Source organism: Erythrolamprus reginae, chromosome 5 (assembly GCF_031021105.1).
Source record: "Erythrolamprus reginae isolate rEryReg1 chromosome 5, rEryReg1.hap1, whole genome shotgun sequence".
Taxonomy (NCBI): domain Eukaryota; kingdom Metazoa; phylum Chordata; class Lepidosauria; order Squamata; family Dipsadidae; genus Erythrolamprus; species Erythrolamprus reginae.
Window position 1 is genome coordinate 51,552,209 of NC_091954.1, and position 21,281 is coordinate 51,573,489.

Consider the following 21,281-nt stretch of genomic DNA (forward strand, 5'->3'; position numbering starts at 1 on the left):
GAATGACAGGAAAGAAAGAGAAAGAGACAGAGAAGTGACTCTTGGTGATGACGTATGACATCATCGGGTGGGAAAAACCGTGGTATAGCAAAAAAACCATGGAGTATTTTTTAATTAATATTTTTTGAAAAACCGTGGTATAGCGTTTCGCGAAAATCGAGACCACGAAAATCGAGGGATCACTGTATTCTGTCTGATCCATTTTCTCCCCAGAAGAATTTATTTTCCAGAAAGTATTCCTCACAATTCAGTTCCTTTCAATTTTAAAAAGAATTCTAGAGATCTTGCTTGAGTCTGCAACTCATATGTGTCTCATTCTCCACTCCTCTATTTTTAAGACTGCTATCCTAAACAAGTGAGTGATTGTTCCTTTAAAATTCACAAAAATTATCTAGCAGGTCCTCACAGATGTGCTAAAATTCACAGTTGCCTTCTTATCTGAGAGAAATACATCAGAATTTCAATGGTTCAAATTTTCCTGGATTCATGATATGGTTACACGTGTAATTCCCTGCTATTTGGCACGATGGCTCGCATAGTCTTAACATTCAATGAACCCAGGAGTCAAACATAGAAAGCTTTTAAAATAGGCAAGCAAGCAAGAATAACATTATGCTAACATGAATGGTTTTACAAACTAAAACTAGCTTTTCTATTAATACAGTACTTCACAAAAATACTTCCACTTATTGAAGAATCTTAGTTCACATTGCCATCATCCTATTTTTTTTCTTTTTTTCTTCTTGTAATCCCTTGCATTGGGAAGGAATCTGGGAAACTGAATGGACTTTGAGCATTAACTGGCTGAATGCCATTCCTGATGCCTATGTGGAATTCACGGTAGACAATTAATCATTGCACCCAGAGAGAGAAAAATACCTGCCGCTACCTAGGATTGAATTCCTAGTCTCCTGATTGTTTGGCGAGAGTGCTACCTTTAGGCCACTGTGACACTCTGCCATCACCATAAATCAGGGGTCCCCAAACCTTTTACACAGGGGGCCAGTATACTGTCCCTCAGACTGTTGGAGGGCCGGACTATAAAAAAAACCTATGAACAAATCCCTATGCACACTGCACAAATCTTATTTAAAGTAAAAAAAAATGGGAACAAATATAATATTTAAAATAAGGAAGTAATTAAATAATTAAGTAATAAAGTAATTTATACTTCTTTATTAACAACTAAATTTAAACTTAAATCAACAAACTCCCTCCATTTCTCCTTCCTTCCTTCCCTCCCTCCCTCCCTCCTTCCTCTCAATTTCTCTCTTCCTTCTCTCTTTTCTTCCTTCTCTCTCATTTGTTTCATTTTCCTCTCCCTCGTTTTCTCTCCATCATTTTCTCATTTTTCTCTTTTCTCTCTGTCTCTCACTCTTTCCATATATCTCCCTTCCTCTCTTCCTCTCTATCTCTCCCTTTCTCTCTCTCTTTCTCTGTCCCTCTCTCTCTTTCTCTCTCTTTCTTTCTCTCACTCATTCTCTTTCTCTCTCCCTCTTTGTATCTCTCCCTCTTTCTCTCTCTCCCTCTCTCTCTATCTCCCTCCTATCCTCCCCGCCCCTTGCCTCTGTACTGCCTCCTCGCTCAGCAGCAGACCGCGGTGAGTTGACAGGAGATTCGGGAGCTTATTATATCTATTGATAAAATCTTGTGGGCTGCCGCGGGCCGGATAAATTGCCTCAGCGGGCCGCATCCAGCCCCCGGGCCGTAGTTTGGGGACCGCTGCCATAAATGATCATTGCAAAAGCTGAACATATAATAATATACACCAACAGTCAGAACATAGGGTATTAAGAACAATATTATTCACTGTGTAGAAGAACCTTCTTTAAACCTGCATATAATGCCATATTTTCTTTTCAATTTTTGATTTATTTTTTATTTTCACAATCATTTTTCCAAACCCCAAGAATTTTGTACGCACCTATTTTCTTGCATATTTTATCCTAATAAACTATACTGTTTATATTTTACATAGTTTTTTTTCCTATATGAACCTACTTTTTAAAAAGAGAGAAATGTATCAACATAAGAGAATATATCATATTCCATTATGGATTTCTCTGTTTTAGTGTGTAGATTTGGGATATGCAAGCAGAGGAAGTTTATATAAATTTCAAGGTAGAATTTTCTTCCATCTTTAAGAATGAATAACGCTACAAAATGTGAGTAACATGCAGGCATTTATAATTGTCTGGGATGACAGTGCTTGTACATATACCAACTTTTTTAATGAAAATATTTCAATAAATAGGATTAGAATTAAAAAATAAATCAATCCATGGAGAAAAGGGAAGAGACTGTGACCCAAACAGAAAAGCACTATACCCCTCAAGGACTGAGGGAATCTCAGTTTCTTATTAAAGACCACAGAACATATTAAAAAGCTCTTCTTGAAATATATAAGGAATATCGGATTTAATGTGGCATGAAGACCTACATCTCCTTCCGAATCCTGTAGCTCCACATGCATACTTATGTGTTTGAATCCTCAGCAAAAAACACAGGTTTCCAATAGCAAAGTTCACTTCATAAATATAACACCATGAAAACATTTATTGGAAAATGAAAACTGAACAAATCCATATCAATATTGTTACGCTGTCATACACTAAGCCTTGGCACAATATCTTCTTGTTTATATGGCTGTGGATAGATCTGCTGTCAAAGTGAGGCATTTATAACAAACCAAAATGCAAAATAGTTTTGCAAAACAATCATATGCTGTGTAATAAGGTATTATGGTTTCTAATTCAAGTGTTTGCCTGAATTGACCATATTCCTATTCCAGCTTACAACAGCAACCAGGCAGGCGACAGGCTCATTTACAATTGAAAGGTCAGGTAAAATGGAAACACGTGGGGCTTTGTGTGCCGTGAAATATGCCATTCTGCAGATTCTCCCACAAGCTTCATAAGCTTCATTAGTGCTGGAATACTGACACCATTCATCATTTCAATTTGCTTGTGCTGCTTTCAAAGAAAGGACTGTCTCAGAGTTGCAGCAGGATCAAGATATCAATTGCATAGCCAACTTCAAAAGGCCAGTTAGGCTTAATCTGGTTGAACAATATCTATGCGGCAAAAGAAAAGAAAACTAGGAAACAGGGTACAAGGCTTTACTTTGGAAAGCCTTCCCCTTTTGCTCTGCTAGTCATGAACAACATTATCATTCTGGAATAACTACGTGCACCTTCAGTGCTTCACCTTATTCTGGATATCTGCACATAATATGAAGTAAAAGGACCCACATAGATAGAGAACTACATGCAGATACTGCCTCCACATGTGCCCAATTGAGTCGGTTTTAAAATGTGCCTATTTACAGTATATCCAATGTACCTGGGAATCAATCAATGATTTCTAAATGAATCATATTTATTCAGCTTTGCTCAATAGGAAGTGAAAGGAAATATATTCCCACATTGAATTTTCAGTTACATTAAAACAAGATTCATAGCCACCTCATATCGTGCATCATCAATCTTATAATTGCATTCTTGTTAACAGAATGGAATGGAATGGAATGGAATAGAATAGAATAGAATAGAAGTTAGAAAGAATCTTGAAGATCCCCCATTAGACAGGAAACCCTATACCAGTGATGGTGAACCTATGGCACGGGTGACACAGGTGGCAGGCGGAGCCATATCTGCCAGCACGTGAGCCGTTGTTCTAGCTCACATGTACACACTGGCCAGCTGATTTTTGGCTCATATGGAAGTTCTGGGAGGACATTTTTGGCTCCAGGAGGGGGACAAGGGAGGAAACCCTCTGGAGTCTGGGAAGGTGAAAAACAGGCCTACCAGGCCCACCAGAAGCTGGGAAAAGGGCTGTTTCTGGCCTACAGAGGATCTTCGGAGGAGGCAGGGGAGGCAATTTTCACCCTCCCCAGGCATTGAATTATGGATATGGACACTCATTCAGGTGTGATAGTGTGAGCGCACACGCTTATGGCAACCAAGGGAAAAAAGGTTCGCCATCACTATCCTATACCATTTCATATAAATGGTTATCCAATCTCATCTTTAAAACTTTCAGTATTAGAACATTCACAATATCTGGAGCCAAGTAGTTCCATTGATTAATTAACAACAATAATAATAATTTATTAGTTTTGTTTGCTGCCCCTCTCCAAAGACTCAGAGCGGCTCTAATTGTTCTAATTGTCAGAAAATGTCTTCTTAGTTCTAGGTTGCTTCTCCCCTTGATTAGTTTCCATCCGTTGCTTCTTGTCCTACCCTCAGGTCTTTGGAGAATAGCTTGACTTCCCTGAGATATTGGAACACTGCTACCATGTAACCCCTGGTCCTTCTTTTCATCAAACTAGACATCCTGAATTCCAGCAATGGTTCTTTATATGATTTAGCCTCCAGTCCCCTCATCATCTTTTCTCTCTTTTTTTTTTGAAATTTTTTTATTGGTTTAAAATATATATATATACACATTTACAAAACGTAACAAAAAGAAAATAAACAAAAAATAAAACAAAACAAGACTAAACAAAACACATTCAGACAAAAATAATAATAAATTATAATCATAATATTAATTAATTACTTATTTAAGTACAATAAACAATATTAACTATAAAAATAAACAAATAATATAATATATATTATTTAAATTCTCTTATGAGGAGGAAAGTCATAAATCATCTTCTCTGATATCAAATTATTTTCTGGTGAAGTATACAGTCGGTATCTACTGTTATTTCTTTTGGTTATCCATATATTTTTAAATTGTTTTTATTTTCTTATCTTTTCTCATGCAATATATTAACTACTCAACAAAATACTAGATGATACACTATATGTATGACTAGGTATATAAATACAATTGGTTCATAATTTATTATCACAATTGAGTCCAAAATGTATGCTGTTAACTGAGAAATTTTATGACTTTTCTTACCACGTTTTTAAATTAATCACTGTGGTTGTTAAACTAATAATCTAGTTGTTAAGTGAATATGGTTTCCCCATTGACTTTGCTTGTCTGAAGGTTGCAAAAGGGTATCACATGGCCCTAGAATACTACAACGGTCATAAATGTGAGTCAGTTGTCAGAAGTCTGAATGTAAATCACATGACCATGGGGATGTTACAACAGTCATGTGTGAAAAATGATCATCAGTCATTTTTTTCATTGGCATTGTAACTTGAAACGGTCACTAAGAGAACTGTTGTAGGTTGAAGACTAGCTGTATATAGTGTTTATGTATTCATTCATTTTTTTTCTATTTTGTATGCCATTATTCTGTCAGAAAGCAGTCTAGAAGAACAATCTAGCAACAGCTAATTTTGATAATTTTGATGGATTAAGAGACGCGCCTCTCAATTACATTTTCAGGGACATGCAATTTTTCAACAGAGCTCTAGTTATAGCTTTTTTTAAAAAGACAATAAAGAGAAAGCTAGATAGAAGACAGGCCTGTTTGTTTTAAGGAACACTTGAAGATTTATTCTTTACAGGCTATAATTATAATAATAATATATATAATATTTATAATAATTATCTTATTCTAAATAATCCAATTTCCATATCTCCTACGAGAAGGAACGGAGAAAAAAATAAGTCAGGTGAATTCTTATAAATTGGATTAGTTTGAATTTCTGAAATATTAACATTATTTCCAGGGCACCAATATTTGCCTTTTCATAAAAGTGTAAAACTCTATGTATCAAGGTAACTTTTCATGGCATAATATTCTTAAGGAATGTATTTATACGTTCCAGTTAACTATATACATAAAGGTTTATCATAAGAAAAAGATATTAAAGATGTATATTAATTTTCACACTTATTTTCTTTATTGTTTAATTAACTTTTTAATATTTATTTATTTATTGTATTTATATGTCGCTCATTCCAATGCGGACTCAGAGCAGCTAACAAATGGAATAAATACAATAGTATTAAAATACAACCAAAATTACATAATAAAATCAGTAATATAATAACAATAAAATAATATCTTAAAATGAACCATACAAAAACAGCACTCAGGGGTAGGCGGCTGCCTGGATGGGGGAGAATGCAATGGGGTAGCGAAAATGGAGCTCCACCCCAGAGCACCCAATTTGCACAGAAAGATATTGAAAAAAAATGCAGGACATCCTGCATAAGCCATGCCCACAGTGTGGTAGTAAAAAAATTGGTAGCCCTTCACTGACAGCAATCAATCTAATTCCAGGCCTGGCAGGAAAGCCAGGTCTTCATAGTGCAAATCTCTGGGGGTAGTTGATTCCATAGGGTCGGAGCTGCCACAGAGAAGGCTCTTCCCTGAGGTTCCGCCAACAGGCATTGCTTGGTGGACAGGACCTGGAGAAGGCCGACTCTGTGGGCCCTTACTGGCTTCAATAATTTAATGTTAGAGCAATGGAGCTAAATTCTCACTGCTTCTAAACCAATTTAATACAGTGATCCCTCGAGTTTCGCGATCTCGATCTTCGCGAAATGCTATATCGCGATTATTAAAAAAATATTAATTAAAAAAAACCACTTCCGCGTTTGGCTTCGGGAGTCAGCTGGGAAGCGGCGTGGCTGTTTTAAAAGGTCGCAGCCGGCCTGGGGGGCTTCCCAGCACCCCCCCTAACCCGGGTTGGGGGTTAGGGGGGTGCTGGGAAGCCCCCCAGGCCAGCTGCGACCTTTTAAAACAGCCGCGCTGCTTCCCAGCTGAGTCCTGAAGCCAAACGCCAAAGGCGAACTTCCGCGTTTAGCTTCAGGACTCATCTGGGAAGCGGCGCGGCTGTTTTAAAAGGTCGCAGCCTGCCTGGGGGGCTTCCCAGCACCCCCCCCCGAACCGCCAACCTGGGTCTTCCCGGCCGCCCACGCAAAGGGGAAACCCCGGCTCCTCGCTGATGCCCGCCACTCGCCCGCCCACCAGCAAGAGGGGGAAGACCCAGGGAAGGTTCCTTCGGCCGCCCAGCAGCTGATCTGCTCGGTAGCGCAGCAGCAGCGAGGAGCCGAATCGGGGTTTCCCCTTTGCGTGGGCGGCGGGGAACGCAAACTCCACCATCTGCGCATGCGCGGCCATGGAAAAAAGGGCACGCATGCGCAGATGGTGTTTTTACTTCCGCAACCCTACATCACGAAAAATTGATTATCGCGAGGGGTCTTGGAACGGAACCCTCGCGATAATAGAGGGATCACTGTATATAGATTACCCAAGACTCTCAAAAATTCTGTATGGCTGACAATTAAATTAAAGATTAAACAATTAAAAAATTTACAAAAGACAGAGGGAAAGGGAAGGGAATGGAAGGGAGATGGAGCGTACGTCCAAGCTGGAATCAGGAACTCACGTTTATGTAGTACTACTTTTACCTTATAAGTATAGTTAGAAAGTTTATATTGGCAGTACCAAGAACAGTGGCAGACATATTTTTTTAATATAAAATGACTCTTTCAAACAACGAAAGAATATAAAATAAAACATCTTTTGATCATCTTGGTATAACATCCAATTATACATTAAATCAATCTCATCTTGCTTTGACAGATATTTCATACCAGTCATAGTTTTTCCCAATGAACCATGGCTGTTTTAGTTTTCTTCTTTTTTTAAAAAAAAAGTCAGTGGGGAACTAGACTACCTTGTCAGCAAATGAAAGAAAGCTGAATTTTCTTCCTTTGAAATAGAATAATATGTAGATATCCTACAATGTTTACCTTTTGCTTAAAAGCAATAGTTTGTACTGAAATGGAGCACCCAAGTTGCTCTATTCTTCTCTAAACTGTTTGGGTGAAAATCGTAGGTTTTCAATGTATCATCCTTCCCAAATACAGTGGTACCTCTTCCTAAGAATGCCCCTACTTAAGAACTTTTCTAGATAATAACTGTGTGCTCAAGATTTTTTTGCCTCTTCTTAAGAACCATTTTCTGCTTAAGAACCTGAGCCTAGAAAAAATTCCCAGGAAATTTGAGAGCGGCATGAAGGCCCAGCCAGTTTCCTCCCATTTCCCCTTTAATCCTGGCCATCTTAGACTTTTCTGGGCTGCCAGAGGAGCCTTTCAGTGGCGCTTAAGGAGGCTTTGGCAGTCCAGAGCGAACGAAGCATTTTCCTTCCTCTGGGTGCTTAGAGAGGGAATAAACCTCTGCCAGTGCCCAGAGAAAAGAAGCACTCCCTTCACTCTGGGCAGCCCAGAGCAAATGGAGCGTTTTCTTTTCTCAGGGCGCTTGGAGAGGGAATAAACCACTTCACTGTGGTGACTCCCTCGTGCTGCCTCCCATGCACCTGGCACGGGTTTGCCTCCTGGAACATCTGGGCGCAGAAAAGCAAAATGGTGCGCTTTGCCCCAGCCAGATCAACTCGGCTTCAGCCAAACTGAGGAGTCACCACAGTGAAGGAAAGGCGCTGGCTACAAAGCGAGCGAGCAAGAGGAGAGGGGAGCCCTTCAGCATGGGAAGGAGCAGGTAGCAGCAGCAGCAGCAAGAGCCACCTTTTGGTCAAAGGAGTGGGAGGTTCCCCCCTCTCACCCACTTGGGTTTCTCTTTCTAGCACAGTGAATGGGAGGCAGCCTTGCACTGGGTGTACGGGAGGCGCATGCTCCTCCTCGCTGCCTCAGAGTCCCTCTTTTTTAAAAAGCCTTATAGTTTTGAATTTTTTTTTATTCCCCTCACCTTACCTTCTTCTTTTGGCAGCGATTGTTCTCCTCTTCTTCTTCCTCCTCCCACCCAAATTCCTAGCTTTTATTTCTTTCCTAATGGGTTTGCATGCATTATTTGCTTTTACATTGATTCATATAGGAAAAATTGCTTCTACTTACAAACTTTTCTACTTAAGAACATGGTCATGGAATGAATTAAGTTCTTAAATAGAGGTACCACTGTAATTATTTTGTATAATTATAGGAAAAGCACAAAACTATCCAGATTTTTTCTTTCTTTCTTTTTTCTTTCTTTTTTCTTTTTCTTTCCTTCCTTCTTTCCATCTACCCATCTATCCATCTACCCACCCAATGGTGAAATAAAAAAAAAAATTATTTACCAGTTCTGTGGCACCAGTTCTACCGGTTTGGTGGGCATGGCGTGGCTTGGTGGATGTGGAAGGGGAAGGATACTGCAAAATTTCCATTCCCACCGCACTCCAGGGAGGATATTGCAAAATCTTCTTTCCCATCCCACTCTGGGGCCAGCCAGAAATGGTATTTACCGGTTCTCAGAAGTACTCCAAATGTCTGCTACAAGTTCTCCAGAACCTGTCAGAACCTGCTGGATTTCACCCCTGCACCAACCCATCCATCCATCCATCCAATGTCAAGACATGTGTAGCATTATCTATGCCCCAGAAATGTAAGAAATATAAAAGGGACCACTTTAAATGAAATGACTTGTGTATATCACTTTGCTCAACACAAAAAACAGAAGTTTGTATATATGTTCAAAATATCTGCTAAAACAATTGGGCATTCCATATGGCCCAACTGATACTAAATGTAGAGAGGTCCTTATACTCCTTATTCAGCTAGCCTGACTATTGTGCCAAAGCAGGCATAATTGACTTTCCAGCATCATCATTTATCCTGAGTGACTGTAATACTGTTTTGCTGCCAGGTCCAAGAAAAGCCAGACATCATCATAGCATGGATTCCATTAAAAGCCCTTTGGCACAGTTTGCTATGAGATTTATACTAGCTGCCTTATGAACTGAGGAAAAAGCAGAGATTTGGGCTACACCAATCATTAACTGCTGTGCAGGTGCCTTTCTAAGCATATGTGATCATGATGAGGAGGAAAAGATCAGCTATAACAGAGGGTTAAAAAGAAAAGATGTTAGCTACCAAGCAGTGGTGGCCTCTAAAAACTCAATTGATTTAACTTCAGAATTCTTTATGAACCATGATACAGCCAGCAATTTATAAAAAGCAAACATAATTGTGATAAGATTACTTAACTAGCTGTCATCATCTTTCATACCGTATGTAAACAAATTATTTTACAGTGTTAAATTTACTACACACTGTTCGGAATTGCATTAATGCATCTCCCTGCTTTTCAATATGTTATTTTAAAAACATACTTTTCCACTTTATATTCGCTAACAGCCCTAAAACGAGTCTCAGCCACCCACAGAATGATCATTAAATTCTAGTACTTACAAACATGAGGCGTGTAGGTATGTTGTCGGATTCTACCAGTGGATTTTTATACAGCCAGATCTCTTCTGGCTGAATGATTCTCTGGAATGGATCCAAAAACTCTGTAAAACTAAACAAACAATAAGGAACCATGTATTGTAATGAATTTCAAAACACTCAAAAGCATTTCAAAAAGAGATGTTGTCCAAATTGTCGAAATTAAACCAAGGATATTATTAATTTTGCCACATGTAATCGAATAGATGTATAGAAAGGGTATTTGTTTTCTTTGCTCTCTTTCTCTATTTCAAGCACCCAGAGTAAATTATGTATGTTTGTGTTTGTGTATGTATATCAAATCAACCCAACAAACTGACACAACATCCTTCACCATAATAGTTAGAGTTTTATTTACATTACTATTGCCCAAAATCTCATATTTGAAAGCTGTGTATTAATTTACATTTCAGTATTCTGGAACCAAATTACATAATTTTATTATAACGTGACATGATTAAACAGTGAATAAAGTCTATAGACTTTATAAAGTCATGGCTCCATGGAGTGGTAGCAACAGGGTGAGGGGATGTTTCATGCGCACACCTGCCACTTGCGCAAATGGAGTTTTGTGCTCTTTGCCCACCACTTGCATGGCCCAGTTCCTAATGGGCTGCAGATTAGTACCAGTCCATGGACCAGGGAGGTGGGAACCCCTGGTCTAGAAGATAAGAGCTTTTGTTACTGTTGGAGTACTCCATAAAAACAGCAAAACCATAAAAACACAATAACACTTAGACTTATATACAACTTTACAGCTCTCTCTTAGCAATTTACAGAGTCATAATATTGCTACCAATAATCTGGATCCTGATTTTGTTAAAGAAGCAAACAAAAGCAAAAAAGCTATTTTTGTTTCTTTTTTCTTGGCTGTGGAATTCTGGAAGTTGAAGTCTACACATCTTAAATTGGCCAAGATTGAGAAACATTGTCTAAAGTAAAAAAAGAAAGATAAATCAGAGACCAAGAGTGAGAAACTATCACTCTTCAGCAGATCTTCTAGATCAGGGGCATAAAACTCATGGCCCGTGGGACAGATGCCTCACATGCTGGCCACACCCACCCTTGTTTTAGTTAAGGGAGAAAAAGTTGTGATACATCACATGACATGTTGTTGCGAGTTTGACACCCTTGTTCCAAATGAATAGTGTTATAAGCTAGTCTCAGAGAAAGTTGAAACTGTGGCTTGCAATTGCAAGCTGTTTGATCTATCCTAGTACTGGTGGTAGGGGTGGATATTAACTTACCTTGCTGCCAGATGGCCGTGCCTCATGGATGTGTGTGTGCAAAGCTCAGGCATGCATGCGCAGCCCCAGAAAAATTTTAAAAAGCCAAAAAAGTAGCAGAAAACAAGATGGCAATGCATGCTCAGTGCCAGACACTCTGCTTCTGCACATGATCAGAAAAAAACAAGCCCAGAATTTAAAAAACAAATCCAATTTTTTTAAAAAATCCAAACAAAATGGCAGCATCCATAGACCGGCACCAACCAAACCAGCTCTGTGATGTTATTGTGACATCCCCAGAGGGTTACCGTGTTTCCCCGATAGTAAGACCCCCCCGATTGTAAGACATATGGGGGGTTTCAGGGGGGTTGGCTAATATAAGCCATACCCCGAAAGTAAGACATATGTCTTACTTTCGGGGAAACACGGTACTAAAAGCGGCGCTGGCGAGGGAGCTTCGCGCCCAGGAGAGTCTCCCAAACCCGGCGCGGATAAGGACTCCTCGGCCGGCGGAGGAAGCGCGGCGGCAGGCTCCGGAGGGAGCTCGGGCGGTGGCGAGAAGACGGGATTCCAGGTGCCGAGCACCACCTGCCCGCCGTTCACGCCAAGAACAGGCAGCCCCAGTTCCAGCACCTCGGCCTGCTCGCCCAGCCTCTTGCCCAGCGGGAAGAGCAAAGGTGGCGGCGGGAGTAGTGGAGGCGAGGCGGAGAAAAAAGAAGCGGCGGATAGCTGGCGAGGCGCCGACTAGAGGGCTGGACCCCGCCGCTTTGCCGCCGCTCCCGCCGCCGCCTTTGCCTCTTGCCCGGTGGGAAAGGCGACGAAAGGGGCTATCGGGTCCCTTCCAATTGCCCGGCCGGCGTCGCCTTAGTCAGCAGCGGAAAAGCAAAGGAAGCAGCAGGAGAAGCGAAGTTCTTGAATGATGGCGGCGGCCCTTGATCGCAGCCGATGAGGTTCGGCTTTCTTCGCTTCTCCTGCTGCTTCCTTTGCTTTTCCACTGCTGACTAAGGCGACGCCGGCCGGGCAATTGGAAGGGACCCGATAGCCCTTTTCGTCGCCTTTCCCGCCGGGCAAGAGGCAAAGGCGGCGGCGGGAGCGGCGGCAAAGCGGCGGGGTCCAGCCCTCTAGCCGGCGCCTCGCCAGCTGTCTGCCGCTTCTTTCTTCTCCGCCTCACCTCCACTACTCCCGCCGCCGCCTTTGCTCTCCCCACCGGGAAAGGCGACGAAAAGGGCTATCGGGTACCTTCCAATTGCCCGGCCGGCGTCGCCTTAGTCAGCAGCGGAAAAGCAAAGGAAGCAGCAGGAGAAGCAAAGAAAGCCGAACCTCATCGGCTGCGATCAAGGACCGCCGCCACCATTCAAGAACTTCTGCGAAAGACGCAGGAGCGGGGGCGACAGCGGAACGCTGCTTGAACCGCCCCCGCCTTCTGCTTAAAACCCTCGGTTCGTGCCTTTCCTGCCCGCCTCCACTCACCCGCGCTTCTGCCACTTCTTTCATCAAGCTCCCCGAACCAAGGATGATGAGCAGCTCAAAGGACCAATCAGCACTTCCTAGCACCAGCTACGGTGGCCAAATAAGACCAAAATCTTCCCACTTCTGAGTCCTTAAAAGAGGTACAGTACTGTATACTTAAATGATTTATCATGCAGGCTACATTGCCCCCCCCCCCCCGCAAATTGTAAAGTCTAGATTTTATTTATTACATATTTCAAAATAAGAAATTAAAAAATTGCCCGGGACAATATAAGACATACCCCCAAAGTAAGACACAGTGGGGCTTTTGGGGGTAAAAAGATAGTAAGACACTGCCTTACTATCGGGGAAACACGGTACTACCGGTTCGGGTAAACCAGTCCGAACCAGAAAGAACCCACCACTGATTGGTAGCATCCATGGAGAGAGAAATGCCATTTCAATGCAGTGACCTTAAAACACAGAAGAGTCTTTCTACCTTATGTTTAAAGGCACAGTGTGCTCTTGCTGAAGACAGCACTACTAGCTAAAGGAGCTCAAATGTAGAACTGCCAGCATGCCAATATTTAACAGTATGGAATGTAATTGAAGATTGCCAGCATGGGCATATAGGGAAATACTATTTACCGTCTTTTGTTTTTGCAAATACTGTAGAAGCAGAAACACGTTTACGTACAGATCTGGGTGAAGCATTGAGTTACTAGTTTACAAGCAAGCACTAATTGGCTCTCAGTTCTCTATGCTCGGTTACAGCCAGAAAGGGCAAACACTAATTGGCAGGCATTTTCCACAAGCTCTAAACTTGTAAATAATACAAACATATATTGTGCCTGTAAGTGTCCTGATGTACTAACGAAGCAGAAATAGGGGGAAGACCAAGAACAATTTGTTTGTGTTTAAATTTGATTTTTAAATTGTTTATGTTAAATTCAGCAAGTTTGAGATGGGAAAAGGCTAATTATCTGGAAGACCCAGATATATTTGAAATTCAACACCCAGGAAGCCAGATATCTGGATGACCTTGAGGAAAGAAGGGAAGGGATGGTGCCTAGGAAACAATCAGATAAGAGATGTAGGAGTCCACAATGGCTTAACAATTAGAGAAAGAAACTTAGGAAGGACCCACCCTAATGGAACCCCAAATTTCAGAAGCAGTTTAAAATGATGGAGCAAATTTGTTCTTTCAAATACAGCCTTATTAGAATTAATTCACTTAGTCACATTTCCAATCTCATTTATATGGAAGTCAGTCTGAATCTGTCAGTCTGTCTAATCCTCTCTCTCTCTCTCTCTCTCTCTCACACACACACACACACACACACACTCACACACACAGAGTGGAGGGAGGAGGGAGAGACAGTTAGAGAGAGATGGGGTGGGAGGGAGGGAGGGAGAACGCATAACCAGTACTAAGTGATGCTAGAAATTATAGTTTGGCAATATCTGGAAAGTTCCAATTCCCTACTCTACAAAAACTACCAAGTTCTGTAATACAACATACTGGCAGTTGAAAATTTAATGCTAGAGCAACAAAGCCAAATTCTCACTGCTTCTAAACCCAGGCCAAGTGGCATACTTCAGCCTTGTTCTCCCACATCTCCCTAGCATTATCTTACTGCCTATTTCCTATTGGTGAGAGAAGCTGGGTAGGAATTCTGATGTTACCACTTTCTATGGACTTCCATTTGCTGATGCTTCTCTCTGCTGCATTATAGTTTGAACTTGTTTATTTGAATCAAGTAATTAACCAAGGAACTTCTGTCTCCCAATGCCTGCAAGCTATGGGGCCTGGCTTTAACTGAAACCTGACAAGATTGATTAGGTTTAGGTTTTGGGTCACACAGAGACATGGTTCTGGGAACTAGCTACCTTTGCTTCTAGATGAAGTTACATTGCCTCAGATACATTTAGACCAGTGTTTCTCAACCTTGGCCATTTGAAGATGTGCAGACTTCAGCTCCCAGAATTCCCCAGCCAGCAACACTAGCTGAGGAATTCTGGGAGTTGAAGTCCACACATTTTCAAATGGCCAAGGTTAAGAAACATTGATTTATACCCACAACTTGTGTTTGAGATGGTAGACATGTCTAGGAGCACCTATGCACAGCTTTGCACCATGTCCAGTTGTATCTATTCCTAGACTGAAACGCCCTCTCATAGTCAGTCATGCCATTGGACAGTTGCAACATACTGTACATGGGGATGCCCTTGAAGGCCATTAGAAACTGCAGCTGGTGTATACTGCATAAAGCTTTGAAGACTTGTCTCAGCGCTTCAGCCTGGGTCTCCAGCATGTCTCCTGATTATGTTGATTGCTATGGGTTTACAATTTGCATATGTTTTTATTGTTTTAAAGTAAGCCTCCCAGAGTCATATGCTTGAGATCGGTTGCTATATGAATTTATAAATATAGATATTTGCATACTTTGATCTGTAGGGTATGTTCTTTATTTCAACTGGAAAGGAAGATTTATCTAGAGCAAGCCCTGATTCCCATAAATTGGAGGCAATCTTTTTCCCTCTCAATCAGCACTGACCAGACTTGACAGTTTGACAAGCAGTAAGTATTTTTATTAAAGGCTGACATCTTTAATAATGTAGCTGTGATGTAATAAGGCCAGGTTAAGGGTATAGATATCAAAAATAACAATATAGCATCACCAGATTACGTTTCCAATGCTATAATCAAGCCTTGACAACCTTAGACTTCCTAGACTCGTCAGGGATATCTTTTATTTGCTTTTATAGTTTTGGTGCAGAAAAAAACATGCCTCTGAGATCCTTTTCTCATCTTTAAGTACTTGTATACATCCCATGTGAATATATATAATTAACAGGGTTTTGCAGTCAGAGCTCACAGCTTTCCAGAGGCTGCAACCCGAATCTCTTTCATTTTATATTCTATAAGCAATTCGCACAATATACAGAATGAATATAGGCCTGTGGTGAGTAGATATTTTATGCCATCTGAAGTTTCTTTAAAATTTAATGTGCAATTACGGCATTTCAAAATATATTAGTCTCATTCGAGGATATCAAAGTTCTATATATCAGAGTCCGTTTTAGAGTGAGCGGCATATAAATGCAATCAATCAATCAATAGATCATAGTGGCTACTTATATTTAAACCTAAACTACATGGCATTGGGCCAGATTACTTGTGGGACCGCCTTCTGCCACATAAGTCCCAGCAACTGATTAGGTCCCACAGAGTTGGCCTTCTCCAGGTCCCATAAGCCAGACAATGTCACTTGGCAGGGCCTAGGGGAAGAGCCTTCTCTGTCGGGGGCCTTAGCTGTCTGGAATCAGCTCCCCCTGGAGATTCGCACTGTCCCCCCCCCTCCTTGCCTTCCATAGGAGTCTTAAGACTCACCTATGTCACCAGGTTTGGGTCAATTAGGCCTCAGCCCCCTGGCCAATGAAATGAGATATATGTTGTATGATTGAACTGGTATAATTGTATTTAAATATTTGGTTTTTAGATTGAAATTTTAAATTTAATTAGATTTGCCGTTGTACTGTATTGTTATATTATATGTTGTTAGCCGCCCCGAGTCCTCGGAGAAGGACAGTATACAAATTTAATAAATAAATAAATAAATAAATAAATAAATAAATAAATAAATAAATAAATAAATAAATAAATAAATAAATAAATAAATAAATAAATAAATAAATAAATAAATAAATAAATAAATAAATAAATATACCTATGTAGATTAGATCAATGTTTCCCAACCTTGGCAACTTGAAGATATTTGGACTTCAACTCCCAGAATTCCCCAGCCAGCATTCACTGGCTGGGGAATTCTGGGAGTTGAAGTCCAAATATCTTCAAGTTGCCAAGGTTGGGAAACACTGCATTAGATAACCAAGATCTTGTAAACCAGCTAAATCCCACAATATTGCTTGGTTCCCACAGGAACTTTCTCAAGATGTTGGCAATTTTACATTTTAAGTTTTTATTCTCACACCAGTATCTACCGTGGGAAAAGGCTGATGATCCCTGTTGTAGGTATACATTGAAAAAAGGTGCATGCTAGGAAGTTTAAAATATTATCCCCTGAAAATTTAAGGTTGAAGAATAAGAATTGCTTTTGAGGAATGCAAAACAAGACATTTTTCTTCCTATCCTAGAAGCTTCATCAGTTGCATTGGATCCTGTGGGAGATCTATCCAGTACAACTGACAAGCGTCTAGAGCTGGGGTGGTGCAGCAGGTAGAGTGCTGTACTGCAGGCCATAGAAGCTGACCGTAGATCTGTAGGTCAGCAGTTCAAATCTCATCACTGGCTTAACGTTGACTCAGCCTTCCATCCTTCCGAGGTGGGTAAAATGAGGACCCGGATTGTGGCAGGCAATATGCTGGCTCTGTTAAAAAGTGCTATTGCTAACATGTTGTAAGCCGCCCTGAGTCTAAGGAGAAGGGTGGCATAAAAATCGAGTAAATAAATAAAAATAAATAAATAGGAAGGGAAAAGTTGTTTTTCCTCAAAAGAAAAAATCAGTCCAGTTGTATTTTCAAAATCAAAACCAATTTTGATACAACAATGATGGCTGAGAATCTGAATAGACATTTCTAGAATCAGACAATACCTAATACCGTAGCACTGTGATGGCAAACCTAGGGCGCACATGCCACAGGTGGAACGCGGAGACATATCGGACAGCATGCGGGTTGTTGCCCTATGTTAGATCCAGCCAGATGATTTTCGGCCTAGGGGTAGGCCGTTTCACCCTCTGGAGGCTTCAGATAAGCTTCCCTGAAGCCTCCGGAGTACAAAAACAACACAACGGGCAAACAGGAAGTCCGTTTTTCCAAACTTCTGTTTTGCCCTCTTGGCAATTTTTTTCATTGTCCCAAGCTTCATTGAGGCCTGATCACATGTGGGGGATGAGGTTTGTGCACATGTGCAGAGACAGGACAAGGGTGCGCATGCATGGGGGAGGGAATGGGTGTGAACACATGCGCAGCTGCTAGCACACGCACAAACACCCTTTTGGCATGCGAACCAAAAAAGGTTCATCGTCATTGTCCTAGCAATACTTTCAGAATAGTTGTTTGGGGAAAATTGCTGAAAAACTCCTGGAGTGAACTTAATATTTCTGAGTTCTCCAGTCAAACATTCAATTTCCTGAAAATGAAATCTGAAACATATCCAGCACATAAATTGGTTCTTAGTAGTTTTGCTGTGCTATAGTAAGATATAGATATTTTCCTGTCCCCTGCAAATATTATGAAATAAAAATGAATAAAGCAAAAAGTATCCGTGAAAGAGCAGGTAAGCCATTCAGTGTCTTTCAAATATACAAAATATGTGAATCGTTTACATTTGATTAATAGCAAGGCAGCACATACACTTTAACATAATATTGACTTGTCATATTTGTGCCCGAGAGGACAATTTATATTGACAACATAGCACTGCCATTTTTAAAGATAAAACAAACAACAGTGAAAAACCTTGTTCAGATCGGTTTCGGCAAAGATACAATGCTGATAGCAACCACACAGAAATGAATTAGATCTTCACTGAACATCCATTTAAATTAGACATATTGAAATGTATCTTGACATTAGTTGGAAGTGAGCTAAAAATTTGGTTTGTAAGAGGCTAGTATCAATTTAATATCCTATAGTTTGATGTCACTTTGCAACAATATGATAAAGCACATGTTTCAAATGCTACAGACTTTAGATTAAGAAAAAAATCACTGTACATTTGAAAGATTTTAGCAATCACGCAGAGCATGCTATCAATTGTCTCTGAAGTATGCAGGGGGCCACCAAATTTTTCTCATGGACCACAAGTTGGTGACCTGTGATTTTTAAAGTACAAATGGGGCCACTTTTATTTTCTGCTTGTTTTTTTCCTGAATTCAGGATGTATCATCTAAATCTGGGGGTAATAAAAGAGCAGCAACATGTGATTTACTTTTTCATCAATGTGTATTGTTATTGTCAGAGAAAATGTTCTGCTTCAAGTGCCAGATAGCTTGGTTGGCTTTATGTGTTATATACCATTTGTGTTGGTCAACTCAAGTTAACCATAGGCTAAGAAAACATTTTCCCTTTTGCACATACAGAAGCCAAATCAATTTTATCCAAACACCAGTGCAAGGACAGCTTCTCTGCTACATTAATTAGTATACAAATCTGTGACCTCGGAGGAATATTTTTAATTACAAAAAATATTTAGCAAATAAAACCCTGCACCAGCAGCAGCAGCAGCAAAGGAAGAAAAGTCAAAGGTTTGCCTTTTTGGGACTATCTAGCTATTGAGACTTATTCTGAAGTCAAGGCAGAGTCTGAATAACTGAAAGGCTAAGGTCAGATTTTGTATGGCCATAAGTTATGAGAATTTGCTTTAAGGAGAAAAATCATCTTCAATGTTTTTACAGAATCCCATCTCCTGGTCTACACATTAAACCACTTAAATGTTTTACTAACTTTTGTTATAAAATTACATAAAATTATATTTTAAAAAAAGAAAACAAAGCACAATCGTCAAGTTTTGAATTTCAAATTTATACAGTCTCATCCATCTCACTTGTCCAAGTAATTGTATTAAAGGTTTTGGTTAATGCTATAAAAAGATAAAAGAAAAGAAAAAGAGGGAAATAGGAAATAAATATATATCTCTATAAAGAAAGAGATCCCAATTCCCACCAAAGTCCATGTTAACAATAAAAAAAATTTAAACAGAAATCTAAGATTTTAGCATTAATTCACTTCTACAAAACTCAATAGCTCATATTTTCTCTCTTAACTGTAACAAAATCCCATTTAAAAATTATAAAAGGGTCCCAAGATTCTATTATAAATAAATATTTATTATAAAATAAAAATCCAGAATTTCACATGACAGAGAAAAATTCTCCTTTATAAAAGACAAGGCTCAATACACAGCTTTCCTAATAACAAACATTTCACAAGTATAAAGAAATCCCAGCATCCTAGAATAGGATGGGGGAAACCCTAAAGTTTAATATGACAAATAAAAAGAACTTCTTTAAAAAGCCAAACTTTCCAAAATGCCTTATTTTAATTAAGAGAAATATATATATAAGTATAATACATACTGCTCAAAAAAATTAAGGAAACACTTTAAACAACACAATATAACTATAAGTAAATCAAACTTCTGTGAAATTAAACTGTCCACTTAGGAAGCAACAATGATTGACAATCAATTTCACATGCTCCAGAGAGCCTCCGGAGGGGTGGGGGGCATTTTTACCCTCTGCCGGCTCCAGGGAAGTCTTTGGAGCGTTGGGGAGGGCAAAACACGAGTCTACTGGGCCCACCCAGTTGGGAAACAGACCATTACCAGCCTCCAGAGGGCCTTTGGGTGGGAAAGCTGTTTTCACCCTCCCCAAGCATTGAATTATGGGAACGGGCACTCATACATGCAGGATAGTACACACATGCGCTCTTTCGGTACCTGAGAAAAAAAAGGTTTGCCATCATTGCACTAGACCATGGTCTAAGTCGACAAAGAATCCACGATATAATGCATGATGTAATCCACCAATATAGAAATAAATAATAATAATCTAAAATCATTTTGGGGTTTTCCACTAATTTTATTAAAGATTCTATTATACAAATAAAATAAAAACAACCTATGTGGTACAGAAAAATATAGGAAAAGAAAAATATTAATCTCTCGATTTGCATCTTCCATCAGCTTCAAAATTATTGGGCACATACAGTAAGATTCTCAGGGAATGTAACTAAAGATATTGATTAATTAATTCTGTGTCATCAAGTCATTTTTCTACATTCCTAGCAACCAGATAGATAGCTCAGTACTTGGAGCAAAGAACAGCAATATCCTGTTTTCTCTTAATGTTTTAGAATATAATTAATTACTTTGCAAACAGAAACAAAAAATAATAGCAGGAGGAAAAGAAAAAATATGTTTGCAGGATACTATTAATCCATGTTTAGAATAATTTGTCTAACTCAGCACACAAGGATTAAATATACAGTGATCTCTCGATTATCGCGAGGGTTACGTTCCAAGACTTCTCGCGATAATCGATTTTTCGCGATATAGTGGAAACACCATCTGCGCATGCGTGCCCTTTTTTCCCCATGGCCGCGCATGCGCAGATGGTGGAGCCGGTGGCTGGGGAGGTGGATTCACTGCCCCCACCAGCCCTTCCTGCTCTGGGTCAGAGCCGCGGAAACCTTCGGCTCGCCGAGGCTGCATCTGACCCCCTTGAAGCAAGGCTCCAAGCTCGCCTGCCGCCGCCGCCGCTACGCCTCCGCCGCCTCAGCCACCCCCTCTGCTCTGCAGGGACCTCGCATGCCTCGCATTCTCCTCGGCGGCGGCCAAGCAGCAGGTTTACAGTAATGGGAGACCAAAGGCGAAAAAAGAAAAGAAAAAAAAATCCCCAAAAGAGAGGGACAAGAGGCAGGCACAAAGCGAGGGCACAAG

At 40.3% G+C, this 21,281-nt stretch overlaps 1 protein-coding gene across 1 annotated transcript in view; it reads right to left on the minus strand.

The window, feature by feature from the left end:
- PLPP4 (phospholipid phosphatase 4) overlaps window positions 1-21,281 on the minus strand; it is a 157,661-nt gene that overhangs the window by 91,183 nt on the left and 45,197 nt on the right. The window contains exon 2 of the mRNA XM_070753999.1: window positions 10,104-10,212. Coding sequence (XP_070610100.1) covers window positions 10,104-10,212 — 109 coding nt within the window. The remainder of the gene's footprint in view (window positions 1-10,103; window positions 10,213-21,281) is intronic.